The 13,916-nt window shown below is 58.0% G+C and overlaps 8 protein-coding genes across 8 annotated transcripts; 3 read left to right on the top strand and 5 right to left on the bottom strand.

Annotated features, from left to right (window-relative positions):
* Positions 1-39: 39 nt before the first annotated feature.
* PSEUBRA_004042 (uncharacterized protein) lies at positions 40-1,122 on the top strand (the record flags this gene model as incomplete). The annotated part of the gene is made up of 1 exon (XM_059465206.1): positions 40-1,122. One exon carries the CDS (start codon positions 40-42, stop codon positions 1,120-1,122), a length of 1,083 nt encoding a protein of 360 aa, XP_059321478.1.
* A 159-nt stretch (positions 1,123-1,281) lies between these two features.
* Positions 1,282-2,418, bottom strand: PSEUBRA_004041 (Isopropylmalate dehydrogenase-like domain protein; the record flags this gene model as incomplete). The annotated part of the gene is made up of 1 exon (XM_016437617.1): positions 1,282-2,418. The coding sequence occupies one exon, from the start codon at positions 2,416-2,418 to the stop codon at positions 1,282-1,284; it is 1,137 nt and encodes a 378-aa protein (XP_016291159.1).
* Positions 2,419-2,828: 410 nt separating this feature from the next.
* On the top strand, positions 2,829-3,878 carry PSEUBRA_004040 (Potentiating neddylation domain protein; the record flags this gene model as incomplete). Its single annotated transcript, XM_016437632.1, has 2 exons — positions 2,829-3,702; positions 3,796-3,878. 2 exons carry the CDS (start codon positions 2,829-2,831, stop codon positions 3,876-3,878), a joined length of 957 nt encoding a protein of 318 aa, XP_016291158.1.
* A 101-nt stretch (positions 3,879-3,979) lies between these two features.
* On the bottom strand, positions 3,980-5,020 carry PSEUBRA_004039 (Ribosomal protein L5; the record flags this gene model as incomplete). The annotated part of the gene is made up of 1 exon (XM_016437611.1): positions 3,980-5,020. One exon carries the CDS (start codon positions 5,018-5,020, stop codon positions 3,980-3,982), a length of 1,041 nt encoding a protein of 346 aa, XP_016291157.1.
* A 402-nt stretch (positions 5,021-5,422) lies between these two features.
* Positions 5,423-6,107, top strand: PSEUBRA_004038 (Ribonucleoprotein LSM domain protein; the record flags this gene model as incomplete). Its single annotated transcript, XM_016437636.1, has 3 exons — positions 5,423-5,590; positions 5,725-5,820; positions 6,030-6,107. The coding sequence occupies 3 exons, from the start codon at positions 5,423-5,425 to the stop codon at positions 6,105-6,107; spliced, it is 342 nt and encodes a 113-aa protein (XP_016291156.1).
* Positions 6,108-6,810: 703 nt separating this feature from the next.
* PSEUBRA_004037 (Aldehyde dehydrogenase) lies at positions 6,811-8,469 on the bottom strand (the record flags this gene model as incomplete). Its single annotated transcript, XM_016437616.1, has 1 exon — positions 6,811-8,469. The coding sequence occupies one exon, from the start codon at positions 8,467-8,469 to the stop codon at positions 6,811-6,813; it is 1,659 nt and encodes a 552-aa protein (XP_016291155.1).
* Positions 8,470-9,953: 1,484 nt separating this feature from the next.
* Positions 9,954-10,968, bottom strand: PSEUBRA_004036 (uncharacterized protein; the record flags this gene model as incomplete). Its single annotated transcript, XM_016437621.1, has 2 exons — positions 9,954-9,986; positions 10,012-10,968. 2 exons carry the CDS (start codon positions 10,966-10,968, stop codon positions 9,954-9,956), a joined length of 990 nt encoding a protein of 329 aa, XP_016291154.1.
* Positions 10,969-11,798: 830 nt separating this feature from the next.
* On the bottom strand, positions 11,799-13,904 carry PSEUBRA_004035 (NOG, C-terminal; the record flags this gene model as incomplete). Its single annotated transcript, XM_016437612.1, has 1 exon — positions 11,799-13,904. One exon carries the CDS (start codon positions 13,902-13,904, stop codon positions 11,799-11,801), a length of 2,106 nt encoding a protein of 701 aa, XP_016291153.1.
* Between the last annotated feature and the right edge of the window lie 12 nt (positions 13,905-13,916).

The raw sequence follows: 13,916 nt of genomic DNA, 5'->3' as shown, positions 1-13,916 counted from the left end.
GTGAGGATGGACGGCGTCGCAAGCTCCAGAATCGCCTATATGAGTCGTGCTCCCCCTGGTTCGAGCCCCAAAACACCTTTCTATCGCATCGCTCGCCCCAGATCCATCATGATATCGTCACTCGCCATCGTCCTTCTGGGACTTGCGTCCCTTGCAGCCCATTCATCGGCCCTGCTGCGACCCTTGGAGCACGTCGTCGAGTCGATACCCGAAGACGACCTCAATGTCGTGTCTACCGACCTTTCTCTGGGTCACGATTGGAGCCCTGCGCCTGCGGCACATCCAGCCTCGCCCCGGGTCGCCGTCGCTGGCGACGTTGCATCGAGCTCAAGGGGCGTTTCAGTACACGACGGGACAGCATCGCTGCCGCCACCTGGGTTGTCTCGAGAAGAGATCTCTCGACTGATCGACCAGGCGATTGCGGACAACGCCGCGGCGGACTCGGATGTGAATCATCACTCACCTTACGGATACGTGGGGTCTTCCTCTCACTCCGCACCCTCGGCGCCTCCTCTCGCAGAGTCGAGCGACACCGAGCGCTCAGCATCCGATCCAAGTCTCCTTCATGCCACATCAAACACAGTCCCATTCTCGCCGCGCATCGATCTGCACTTCTCCCGAGATCCCATCTTCGGTCAAGCCATCGCGCTCCCCTCCCGCCTCACCTACATCCCCTCGCCCTGGATGGAGGACGTCTACTCGCGCATCTGCGCCTTTGTCCGTCACCGCTCCGCTTTTCGTACCACCCCCGAGCCCGTCCCCGCCCCGATGGTCGAGTTGATCGATTCGCAAGCGGCGACGATCTTCGCCAAACGTGGAGAGGTGTACCTTCTTCCCATCCCGGTCGAATGGTTGCGCCCCCACGGCGTGGAGGTGGGGATGGAGGTGTTGATGCGATACCATCAACATCTGCGTTGGCCCAAGGAGGAGATTTCCCGTATCGTGACGGTTTGGGTGTCCGCAGATAAGGGTGGGTCGCTCGCATTGGTCGGAACGTTTCATATGCCAGAAACGGGGTATAGGTCGTTGAGGTTGAGGTTTCCGGGGCTGAAGGTGTGGGAGGTCAGACAGGTGGCGCCGGACAGAAGCCGATCTGGACTGTTCCTCGTGCCTAAGACGTAGCACGCAACCGAAGAGCCGTCCTCGTTGCTACTGGCCCCAGATCGGCGCTCATGCTCCAACACTGCCTTGACCCCCACACAAACACACGTCCCATTCACACCATCGTGCTTCACAATGTCCACTGCACATGTCTCAAAAGTAGTATTTGCCAAGCACGAATTAAAGCAGACTCTCGAGCACCTCGACGACCTTATCACCTACATCCTTGCTTCCGTGCTTGCCGCCCAGATCGGCCGTCCTCAGCTCGTGTCCACCCACATCCTTGGCGTCCAACACCTTGCGCACGGCCGCCTCGACCTTGTCTGCGAGCTCTCCCTGGTTGAGCGAGTACCTGAGCAACATGGCTGCGCTGAGAATCGTGCCTACGGGGTTGGCGATGCCCTTCCCGGCAATGTCGGGTGCTGAACCGTGAATTGGTTCGTACAGCCCATTGCACTTGCCTTTGCCATCGGGGAGACCGGAGAGGGAGGCGGAGGGGAGCAGACCAAGCGCACCGGGGATGACGGAGGATTCGTCCGAGAGAATGTCACCGAACATGTTTTCGGTGAGAATGATGCCATTGAGCTTTCGAGGGTTGGAAACCATGACCATGGAAGCGGAGTCGACGAGCTGATGGTCGACGGTGATGCCTTGGCTGGCGAACTGGGAGTCGACGGTGTCCTGCACGACGCGACGCCACAGTCGGGAAGTGGCGAGGACGTTGGCCTTGTCGATCGAGTGGAGGGGCGCAGGGGGGTTGGATTGGAGTGCGAGGTAGGCACCGAGCTTGGTGATGCGTTCGACATCGTGACGGTTGTACACCATGGTATCGAAGGCGGCGCCGTCGGAGCCGTCTTCCAGGTTGGCCTCCTGACGATCACCGAAGTAGAGACCCTTGACGAGCTCGCGCACGACAATGAAGGACACGCCCTTGGCAACTTCGGGCTTGAGCGGCGAGTGCGAGAGCAGCGACTCGGAGGGGAACAGGCACGGTCGGATGTTGGCGTAGAGGTCCAACTCCTTGCGCAGAGCGAGAAGGCCCTGCTCCGGTCGCACCTTGCCCACTCCCCACTTGGGACCGCCGACGGAACCCATGAGGATCGCATCGGCCTCCTTGCATGCTGCGAGCGTGTCATCGGGCAAAGGCTTGCCCGCGGAGTCGATGGCGCACCCACCGAAGTCGTACGACTTGAGAGAGATGGAGAAGGTGTCGCTCTTGGACGAGATGAGCTCGAGAACGCGCGTGGCTTGCTCGACGACCTCGGGGCCGATACCGTCACCGGGGAGGACGACGACGTTGTAAGTTTGCTTGCTCATTGTGATGGATTTTGCGGATGATGGGATGGAGGGTTGAGATTCTTGATGGTGAAAAGGCAAGGGTTGGTGGATGTGCAGCGCGCCTTTGACGTTGCGGTGGGGCCCTTGGTTGTGTGGAGCGGTGGGGCGGCCCGTGTGACTCAGTGGCTGCAGCTGCTTCTGGTTGGTTGAAGCGGTCTTTCGGGATCTTCTGAAATCTAATCTTCTTTCCGCTCTTTCAGAATGGCGCATTGACAGGCGAGAGTTCTTCCACCCGTGCGAGAGCCATCGAGGACCCTTGCTCACTCAAATCGGGGCCTTGCTGAGCTAGAATCACTCCAAGTGGAGCACGACCCTCCTTGGACCAAGACCATCATCCTGACATCAACACCCGTTCATTCCACTCCACCGGCAAGCTACGACCCGCCACGATGTCGAGCGCGGCCAAGAAGGAGGCCATTCTGCGTCAGTTCCGCCAACTCACCAACGCAACACCCCAGGACGCGCATCGCATCCTCAAAGCCCACGGATACCGAATCGAGCCGGCCACCGATGCCTTCTTCAACGACGAGCAAGCCCAAATTAACGCCTCTGCCTCGTCGAGCACTTTGGACAAGAAGACCGAACGCGAAGTCAAGGAACGGCTGAATGCGCTCTTTGACCGCTTCCGAGACGCGGCTGCTGATGACACCGACGAGGACGACGAGCCGACACCCGTGGAGCCGGACACCATCGGCATCGCAGGTGCGCTCAAGATGTGCGAGGCGCTGGAAGTGAGTCCCGAAGACGTCGTGTTCCTGCCTCTGTCGTTCTACCTCAAGAGTCCGAGCATCGGGACGTTTACGCGAACAGACTATGTCAACGGGTGGAAGATGCTCGATCTTTCGGATACCGTCGAAAAGCAAAAAGCGACGTTGGAGAAACTGCGTCAGGAGCTGCTGCAGAACAAGCCGCTTCGCCTCGAGCGCATCGCTGAGGAAAAGAGCAATCCCGCCACGGCAAGCTCCGCCAACAAGGGGCTGTACGAAAAGACATACGATTACACCTACGGCTTTGCCAGGAGGGAAGGGCAGAAGAGTCTAGCGTTGGAGAACGCACTGGCGTTTTGGGATTTGATACTCCCCGCATCGCCGACGTTCGAGGGCAACGAGGGTGAGGGGAGCTTTACAAGAACGCAGCTGGAGCTGTGGAAGAAGTTCTTGCAGGATCAGACGGGTGGGAGGGCGGTGAGCAAGGATACCTGGACGCAGTTCTTGGATTTCACCAAGGAGATCAACGGGGATTTCAGCAATCATGACTTTGATGGTAAGTGCCCGCCGACCTCGGTTCTCACGAGATGACACACGAGAGAGGAAGTATCGACGCTGACGCTCTTTCTTGACCTTTTGCTTCGTACAGCTGCCTGGCCGAGCGTCATTGACGACTTTGTCCTGTGGGCCAAGGATAATCTGCATGCTGTCGACGGTATGGATACCAGCTAGTATGTCTTCCGTAGTCACCAACGTAATCACAATCGCAAACTCAACAACCACATAATCCAGTCCGAGACCATTGAAAAGTGTGACATTCCCCTTGCTGAGCACTACATGTCACCCCTTCGAACAAACGGAATTCCCATGCCGGACAGCAGCGCCCTCGCCTTCTCGGTCGCCTTCCTACCCCTCTGGTTGGTGATACAATCAATCTGGAAGCCGAGCGGCTTGTTGGGATACTGGTCCAGATTGATCTCGATCTGGGGGAACAACGGAATGGCCTCTGGGTGCATTCCCAGACTCACCACTCCTGACATGGCTGCTGGGCTCGCGGGCGGCTGGCTCGCAGGGGGCAGAGGGAATCCACCAAAACTCCTCAACCTAGGCAGCACAAAGGTTGTGAGCACCTCCAAAAATTCATGTGCCACCGGGCCGGGGAGCACCGCTTTGACGCCGACCGGCATCCCCGGTCGAAGCTTGAACGAGGCCACGCCGGATTTGGCACGGATGATCTCGATGTGTCCGCGCTTGCCGGTGCCGCTGTCGGCGCCGAGCAGCGAAGGGTCCGCGGAAGAGCCCTCGACGCTGAGACCCGTGATGGCGCGCATCTGCGCAATGAGCGGCACGAGGTTGTGCTTGTTCGTAATGGCATCCTTGCTGAAGCAGGTGAGGATGATGCGATCGAGTTTGGGGATCTCGTTGAGCGTGTTGGTGGGGGAGAAGGCTTTGGTGAGAGGAGAGAGACGACGGTTACCACGTGCGGGGCGTTGCGGTCGGTTGACGGTGTACGGATCGGTGAGGTTCCAAGAGCGTTGCCTGTCTTGAAGGTCGCCCGAGGATGAGGCAGCGGCGGAAGAGGAGGAGTCGATGTTGAGCGCGGGATCGAACGACATGTAAAGCAGATCAGAGGCGAGGGTGCTTTGGTAGTGCTCCTGGTAGCGGTTGAGCTGTGTTGGACCAATGACGACGGGGTGCGTTCGCAGGGTGGTGCGTGCCGACTTGGAGGCAGATTGAGCCGCGGAGGTGGTGGTGAGCATGCGAGATGAGCTGGGTGTGCTCGAGCGAGCAGAGGAAGAGGCTCGACCCGCCGAGCGTGTCGCAGCCTGGCGGAGCACATTGACGGTGGTTGTCACGGTTGTTGAGGTGTTCATGGCGCTTTGTTTCGTGCGATGAGGTGATGATGGTGTACAAAGAGCCGAGGATGGTCGACTTGGACGTTTCTTCTCGGCTTGAGAAGAAAAAGTCTCGAGGCTGCCGATTTTGCTCTGATCAGCCAAAAAGCTAAGCTCACACGAGCTCTTCTTCAGGACGGGAATCTCACATACTTGAGAAAATTTATGGCCTTCTTCGAGATCAGCTCGGTCCACATTCTCAACACTCCAACACCATCTCGTCGCTTCAACCTTTGGCGCACCTCCTGGAAACAGCTCACGCAAGTGTATCCGACCTATCGTACCACTTCTACAGTGTATCACTGCAATATACCGTCGATATAACACCCGTTAAGGTATTCAAGTCGCCTGCAGCCCCATCCATCACTCTCTTTCAAAACAATGGCCGAAGTGGAACGAACATCGTCCGCAGCTGCAGGGGTAGCAACAAGCACAGGGCCGGCGCCCCTCGGCTCGGTCGCGGAACCATTCGATCTCATCAGGCTGTCCATCTCAGAGCGCGTCTATGTCAAGCTACGAGGCGATCGTGAGCTGCGAGGAACTCTGCATGTAAGTGCCCACCCTTTTCCCACGCACAAGCTCCGATCCTCTCATTGATGAGTTAGCTGCAGGAAGATGAGATGAAAGGAACGCAATACTGATCCAATGCTAATCTATGGATGCTGATGATGCGGATGATACAGGCTTACGACGGACACATGAACCTGATCCTAGGGGATGTGGAGGAGACCATCTATGTGGTTGATATCAACGACGAGACTGGGGCCGAGACTGTTCGTGTAAGTGCCAGACCCCTCTTTTATCCACCCACAACCCATTGTGAGCTACTCGTATGGCAGAGATCAACTCTCAGCCGGCATAGACGCACTACGAGGCTCCACTCGCATCGCAACCAGCAATGTGGATCAAGCTTTACTGACACACCGTCCCTTCCCGCTTCCGATCGATCACACACACTCTCCGAAACGATCCCTGTTCGAATCAACAGGTGGTCAAACGTCAAAGCGAGATGCTCTTTGTGCGCGGTGACAGCGTCATCCTCGTCTCGCCCCCTTCGAGCACGTGATGCGTGCCGAACCCAATCGATCAGTCTGCACGCTCCGACCTCGACATGTATTACTACTCATCGCCAATCACATTCAACTTCATCCACGGCCTCCTTTCTTTGCCATGAGAGTTGCTCAGAAGGTGAGATTCCCCGATGAGCGAAGAAGGGCTGGCAAGGCCATTGCCTGCTTGCAGCAAAGACTCGCTTTACAGGCTGAACTTCCAAATCAACACTCTCACCATCCTTCGCGTCTCTCTCAGACCACGTCCCATGTTCACTCGACGCATCGAACCCGCCGTCTCCTCCATGCACGCTCCACAGATCAAGCGATAAACGTTGAGAAGAAACTAGATTACACATTGCGAGGAGTGTTAAAGGCGCCTCGCCGCGCGGTATATACGGTGACCTAATGCTACGAACCAGGGCTGTGTTAAGAGCGGCCCTGCGCGCCTGTGCGGGATGATGGTGGTGATACAAGATGCTGGGAAAACTACGGGGCTGTGTTAAGTGCGGCCCGACGCGCAAACAGAAGAACAATGCGATGGATGCAGATGCGAGAGAGAACGAGAGAGGCTGAAGAAGGGGGTTAAAGGGGGGGAGATGGAGGGAGTGTGAAAAGGCAGAGAGTAAATGCCGGGTATATGTTGTGCATCAACGATACACAGAATCACCATCCATCAGGGTCCCATACCACCCCAACCTCGGCTGGAGGCCAGCTTCTTTACTCGAGGTTGCTCGGGTAGATGTGGGTGGTAGGGTCGATGGTGGTCTCCTTGATGGTGCGTGCCGAGACGAAGCGGTAGAAGATCGAGATGGAACCAGCCTTGTCGTTGGTACCCGAAGCACGAGCGCCACCGAAGGGCTGCTGACCCACAACGGCACCGGTGCACTTGTCGTTGTAGTACATCATGCCCGAGGCGTTGCGGAGCAGGTTGCTGGCGCGGATCAGCGCGTAGCGGTCGGCCGAGAAGATGGAACCGGTGAGCGCGTACTCGGTGGTGGAGTCGATCAGCTCGCACGTCTGCTCGAACTCCTCATCGGGGTAGGCGTAGACGGTGATGACGGGACCGAAGATCTCGTTGACCATGGTGACCGACTTGGGGTCCTTGGTCTCGATGACGGTGGGCTGGACGTACCAGCCCTTGGAGTCGTCACCCTGACCACCGCAGAGCACCTCGCCGCCCTCCTTCTTGGCAGCCTCGATGAGACCCATGATCTTCTCAAATGAGTGCTTGGCGATGACGGGACCCATGAAGTGCTTGAACTCCTCGACGGGGCCGACCGAGATCTGAGCGATTTGGTCAAGCAGCTTCTGCTTGAACTCGCCCTCCCACATCGACTTGGGCACGTAGAGTCGCGAGAGCGCCGAACACTTCTGACCCTGGTACTCAAAGGCGGCGCGGATGGACTGAGTGACGGCAGCGTCGACGTTGGCCGACTTGTGCACCATATGGAAGTTCTTACCGCCGGTCTCACCGACGATGCGCGGGTAGCCTCGGTACTTGTCGAGGTTGTTGCCGATCTGCTTCCAGAGCTGACGGAAGACGTGGGTGGAGCCGGTGAAGTGGAGACCAGCAAACTCGCGGTGGTTGATGGCAGCACCGACGATTTCGGGCGCCGGACCAGGGACGAACTGGATGACACCGTCGGGGAGACCAGCCTCGCGGAGGATCTCGTAGGCGACGTAGTTAGAGTATATGGACATGGGCGAAGGCTTCCAGACGACGACGTTGCCGACCATGGCAGGAGCGCAGATCAAGTTACCAGCAGCGATGGCAAGGAAGTTGAAGGGCGAGACAGCGAGCACGAAACCCTCGAGAGGACGGTACTCGGTGCGGTTCCAGGTGTTGGCCGAGCACTCGGGAGGCTGGGTCGAGTAGAGCTCCTGGATGTATTTTGCGCTGAAGCGGAAGAAATCGCAGATCTCGGCAGCAGCGTCAATCTCGGCTTGCCAGACGTTCTTGCCCTGACCGAGCATGGTAGCAGCGAGCACCTTGTATCGGTACTTGAAAGCGATGAGGTCGGCGGCCTTGAGGAAGATGGCAGCGCGGTCGTTCCATGGCATGTTCTCCCACGCGGTCTTGGCCTTGAGCGCGCCCTGGATGGCCTTCTCGACGAGCGCCTCGTCGGCCTCGTGGTAGTTGCAGAGGATGTGCGAGTGGTTGGAAGGGTTGGGCTGCTTGCTGATCTTGCCTGTCTTGATCTTTTCGCCGTTGATGACGACGGGGACCTCGAAAGGACCGGCGGCAATCATCTCGTCGACAGCCTGTTGAAGCTTGATGCGGTCTTCGCTCTTGGGCTCATAGTTGCGCATGGGCTCGTTCTTGATGGGAGGCAACGAGAAGAGGCCCATCTGGGGCGCTTGTGGTACCGAAGCCATTTTGGGGTATGAGTGTAAGGAGATGGGGCGCGTAGGGATGGTTTACGGAAGGAGGATGACAATCAGGAACAGGAAATGGACCGGGACAAGGAACGGAAAGGAGGATGGTGAAGGGAGAAAGAGAAGAAGCAGAGGCGATGCGAAGCTGCTTTAAAGCGATCTCGAGCGAGAAGGGCGAATGAGAGGATTGAGGGGGCGAAAGCGCGGAGAGAGAGATAGGAGAAGCGGTTGGAGACCAACAGTGCGAGGCGAGCGAGCGTGTTGGTTGGTTGGAGCGCGGTCAGCAGACCCTCTAATCAGCAGCAGCAGCCTCCGGCTCAACTCTGCTTTGGCCGCGGCACGAGTCAACGAGAGCGAATGCGAAAATTTCCTCTCTTCCCACAGCGGAGCCTGATTTGCCTCTTTTTTCACCGAGAAGCCACCGGTCGACGCTTCCTTCCATTGTTCGCTCTCTTTCCGGTAGTTTGTCTGTCTTGAGACTACTCATGCGAGCTAGATGGAGGTCTTGCCTTGCTCCAGAGTCGCTTTGATTGCGCTAATCTAGCAGATAAGAGAGTTTCCGTACTTCTCGAAGACGAGATGGTTGAGAGCGTGAGCGGCAGTTGACAGCCGCTAAATTGAGCGGGATTTGTGCTTCCGGTCTAGATGCCGCCCACCTTCTTTCGACGTGTCGGTTTCCATGTCGCAGTGTCCAGCTTGCAAGCTGTCTTCTCTCTCCGCCGTCGCGGGGAACAACGCAATCGTTGCCGGATGCATAGCCTGAGCCTGTCAGTCATTCAGAACAGACCAAGACCACTTGTTCGTTCTCTCTCGCATTGGTCGCGTATTGTAATGAGCATCCTTTCAGTGAATCAACAAGCTCAACTACTGACTTTACGAAGAGACGCGCTGAGTGCGATACTGTCTCACGATCCGTTCCGAGTCGGTCATCGGCCTGTCTGCTGGCGGTGAAAGCCTGTCGTCCTCCATCGCCGTAGCTGAGCTACTACTTCCCCTGCCAAAGAACGACGAAAATCGCTTGCGGGCTGCCTTTTGCCCGGCTTGACCTGGACTCTCGCTGTTATGCCTTGTGCGCGTCCGTGGCTCCTCGAGACGCGGTGATGACAGGGACGCCGACAACATCTGTTGGCTGCGTGCACCAGCGCCGCGTGGCGATATCACGCTACTCGTTGGCTCGCCAGCATCCTCATCCGTAGTATCCGAGAGTACAGATTCCGAGTCTCTTGCAAATCCGGGACGAGGCATGGCGAGCATCACCTCCTCCCGATCGGGTGCTTCCTGTCGTCTCTGCTCTAGCACGTCCCGCATCGGATTCGTAGATGGCTCGAATGCTGCCGAGACATTGTCGTGTCCACCTCGGGCGCCGAACACCGCCACCAGACTGATCAGCGCGAGGTTGAGCCCAAATATCGTCCCGTCCTGCGAGTGACCGATTCGAATCCTCGATCGTTGTGCTTCGAACTTGAACGACCCGATTCTCCTTCTCATGTCTGGTCGATACCCAACTTCACTCTCATCTCGAAATGGCGACGAGCAAGGCACAGCTCTGCGGTACTCGGCCACCTTGACCTCGTCCTCCTCGCGATACAGCGCCAGCGCCTTCTTGTCCATCCTCCACACGTATCTCGTGCCGTCCTTGACGATGACATGCCATTCGTGCTTGAACAGTCGATGGCCGCCGTGCATGGAGGCCCAGATCCCCGAGCCGCGGCGAAAATCGTAGCTGTTTTTGAGTCGTTCTTGTCGAACCTCCCAACCTTGTTTGCCAAGGACCTTGGATGCTCGCCGCGCTTTTTTGGCGAGAGCAGCATCGGACGAGAAGGCGGCATCGTCAAAGTTGCCTGCGTCCATGAGGATGGCTTTCCAGCCCACGAGCTGACGAGGGATGCGCACAGCGAGGGCGGACGAGGAGGGCTGCCCACGCGGCCACACTTGATAGCCGGGGAGTCGGTCGTCCGAGAAGATGTCGAGGATCTCACCGCCAGCGCTGAGGTCGTCAGGTGGAGTGTCGGCCTGCAGTGACCCGCCGTAAGGAGCCGGTGAGGCTGGACTGTGCTGATATGATCGGAGCGAGACGCTCGATGAAGCGATGCTCAGCGGAGAAAAGGCTGGAGACAGCTGCGTGTTGGGAGCGGAAGCTGTGCGATACATGGCTGCGCTCGACAGTGGCTTCTCAACGGTCGACGAGCCGACCTTTGAGAACTGATGCACATTCGCGAAAGTGGATGGCTCCGAGCTCAGAGAAGAGCTCGCCATCTGATGAGCTGCCACGTGCGCTTCTTCCTCGAACTTGATCACTGGGCCGATGGATCCACCGATGGGAGGCGGTTCGTCGAGCTTGGGCTGCTCGGCGCTGTGCTTGTGCCAAGGGTAGAGGTCGTCGAAGCCCGGTTCGCTGGTGGCCATGATTGGCTCGAGCTGAATCGGAATCTGAGGTGGCGTGTTGGGAGCTTCCTTCCTGACGCTCTCTGCAGAGCTGGAACCGCTGATGATCGTCATATTGTCCGAAGCGCTTGTCCGGAGTCACTCGTTGATTCGTTTCTTGCCAGCAACTGTCGAGATGTCGAAATGGGCGGTCGAATATGCAGATCAAGTAGCTTTATGCAGGTCGAAGGTCGATACTGGCTGTGTCATGAACTCCAACAATGAAAGTTAGGGAGAGAGAGTTGCGCGAGTGTCAGTCGTGGTACAGGAGGAGGTAGAGGAGGAGGAAGGGCCTCGTGTCACATGCAAGACGACCACTACGAGCTTTCGATGTGCTGGGATCGCCTCGCTTCATCTCGGCATGGTGACGCTGGCAGAATGGAACCAGTCGCCGACACCGCCTTCTGCAGCGTTACATGCGTTTTGACCCCACATGCGCCTCGAAAGCTGCAAGGCATCACTACTTCCACGCATGGCCCAGAGCAGAACTTCGCCTCCTTGCTGCACGACCACACCAGCAGACCTACGAAGGTGTCAGCAATCATGTGGCGGCTTCCTCTGACCCGTGATACACCGTGCCGCCGGCATATGAGAGGGTCTTCTCAAAAAAGAAACTTTCCGTTCAGCGCGTCAGCGAGAGCTCAGTTGACCGGCTAAGCCCGCGTGGTTGGCCGCAGCTCGTCAGCACAGCCCGCACGTTGAGCACACGCAGTCTGGCTCGCTTACCCACTTTTCCAACGCTGGCTTTTCTGCAGAAGAAAGGGTCCAACCCCACCCTGGTACCACACTACGATGCTGCCAGCGACACAAAATGGAAAACGGATCGAATGCATTGAGAGAATCAAGATGACATGCTGAAAAGACCATATGTGGGAGGGAAAGTATGAACAGACGTAGGGGCAAAATCAACGCGACCTCGAAGTGCCCTTGCCACGCTTGCCGGCAAAGAGCCACTTGGGCTTTTTCTCCTTGATGACACGATCCGACTCTCCCGCCTTGGCGTGCCAGTTGCCTTCACGCAACGCCAGCTCGCGCAGCTTCCTCGCCTTCTCGAGCTGCTCCGAGTTTTTGAGACCGGCGAGCTGTCGGTCGGAGGCAGCAACACGCGCAGGACCGGCACGAGCACTGATGTTGCCACCAGAGCGGTTGACGGGCGCGGTGGTCGACGAAAGGAGGCGAGCACCGACGTTGCTCTTGCGCGCCTTTCGCGAGGCGCTCGTGTCGGCCTCTTCGGTGTCCATATCCTCGTCCTCCCAGGATGCCTCCTCGTCCTCATCGTCCTCGTCCATCTCCTCATCCTCCTCGTCGTCACCGGATCGCTTGCGCTTGCCACCAGTGAGACCCTTGGCCTTGGCCAGCATCTCGGCGCGCGCAGTGACGCTGCTGGGGTCGACACCGATCTCGCGCATCCTCTCGGCCATCTGCGACAGGGTGCGTTCCTGGAACTTGCGCGGCACACGAGCCTGGTTCTTGACCATGCTTCGATCCTGCGCTGCAAGCTTGGCCTTCTGCTGACGCTCTCGGATGGCGGCAGCAGCAGTGCGGATCGCCTCCTCCTCCTCGTCGAGGATGGACTCCTCATCGTCGCTGGCGCCGTAGAATCCTTCAGCTTCGAGCTTCTCCTCCTCGCGCTCGAGCGCATCGAGCTTGTCGAGAATGTCCGGGTCCACAAAGTCGGCAATGTTCTTGCCCTCGTAGATCTCGGGGATGTGGTCGTACTTCCAGTCGTCGTTGTCGAGCATGTAGTCGCGCTTGATGTCGATGCTGAACACGCCAGCACCGCCGTTCTCCTCCTGCTCGTCGCGCAACGTCCTGCGTCGCTCGGGGTCCTTGGAGTCGTACTTCTTGACCGAGCCGTTGGCGATCGCCTCGGGGATGAAGGCACCACGCTGAACGTCGTCTCGCGACTTTGGCTGGGCGACGTGCAGTCGGTTGAGGACAGCGTTGATCTTGCTGCCCTTCATCTTGGTCTCGATACGCGATGCGAGCAGCACGTCACAGGCGAGATTCCTTGTGTCCATGACACCCTCGTCGGTATATGTGCTGAGCTCGGTGAGCTGGACCTTGCCATCGGACTCGTCGACGATGCTCTGAACCAGGGCGGCGCGCTCAGGCTCGAGGTCGGACAGTCGCTTGGCATCGGTCTTGTTGATAGCGAGAATGCAGGGCTTGTTGGCAAAGAGAGGCTTGATGCTGTTGAAGAGCTGCACCTGCGCCTCGACGGTGTAGCCACACTGCTCGGACAGGTCCATGAAGTAGAGGACGGCAGCTCGGAGATGTGCGAGCGCAGTGATGGACTGCATCTCGATGGTGTTCATCTCCTCGAGCGGGTGGTCCAAGATTCCTGGCGTGTCGATGACCTGCCATCGGAGGTACTTGTAGTCCATGTGACCGACAAAGAGCGACTTGGTGGTAAAGGCGTATGGCTTGACATCGACGTCGGATCGGGTGACCTTGTTGATGAAGCTGGACTTGCCGACGTTGGGGTATCCGCAGATCAAGAGGGTGCGTGTGCTAGGGTCGATGGGCGGGAGACGCGACATGTGCTGACGAACCTGCTCGAGGTAGGCGAGAGGGTCCTTCTGACGCTTCATGATGGTGGCCATACGACCGAGAGCAGCACGCTTGAGCTGCTTGCATCGGTAGAGCGAGTCACCGAACTTGATGAGACGGATGTAGTCCTTGGAGACCTGCTCGATGAGATGCTTAGCGGTGTTGAGCTGGCCCAGAGCGAGCTTGTAGTGGTTCTTGTCGTAAAGCACATTAAGGAGAGAGGACACGAAGGGGTGCAGGTTGTCCATGATGGGGAACTCCCTGAGGATCGCATCGAGCTTCTCTGCGAATGCGTCCTTGGTAAACATGACCTTGCGCATGTAGAAGGAGCGGATACGAGTGATCTTCCATCCTGGGTGAACGACGGTGGGCGTCTTTCGTTGTGTCTTGGAGAGAACAATATCAAGGAAGTCGCTCGCGGTCGGAACCGGAGCGATGGGGGTCTTGATGGTGGCCATCCTGAGGGGGCT

Source organism: Kalmanozyma brasiliensis (assembly GCF_000497045.1).
Source record: "Kalmanozyma brasiliensis GHG001 unplaced genomic scaffold PSEUBRA_SCAF3, whole genome shotgun sequence".
NCBI classification, from domain to species: domain Eukaryota; kingdom Fungi; phylum Basidiomycota; class Ustilaginomycetes; order Ustilaginales; genus Kalmanozyma; species Kalmanozyma brasiliensis.
This window is presented reverse-complemented; position numbering and strand designations above follow the sequence as displayed.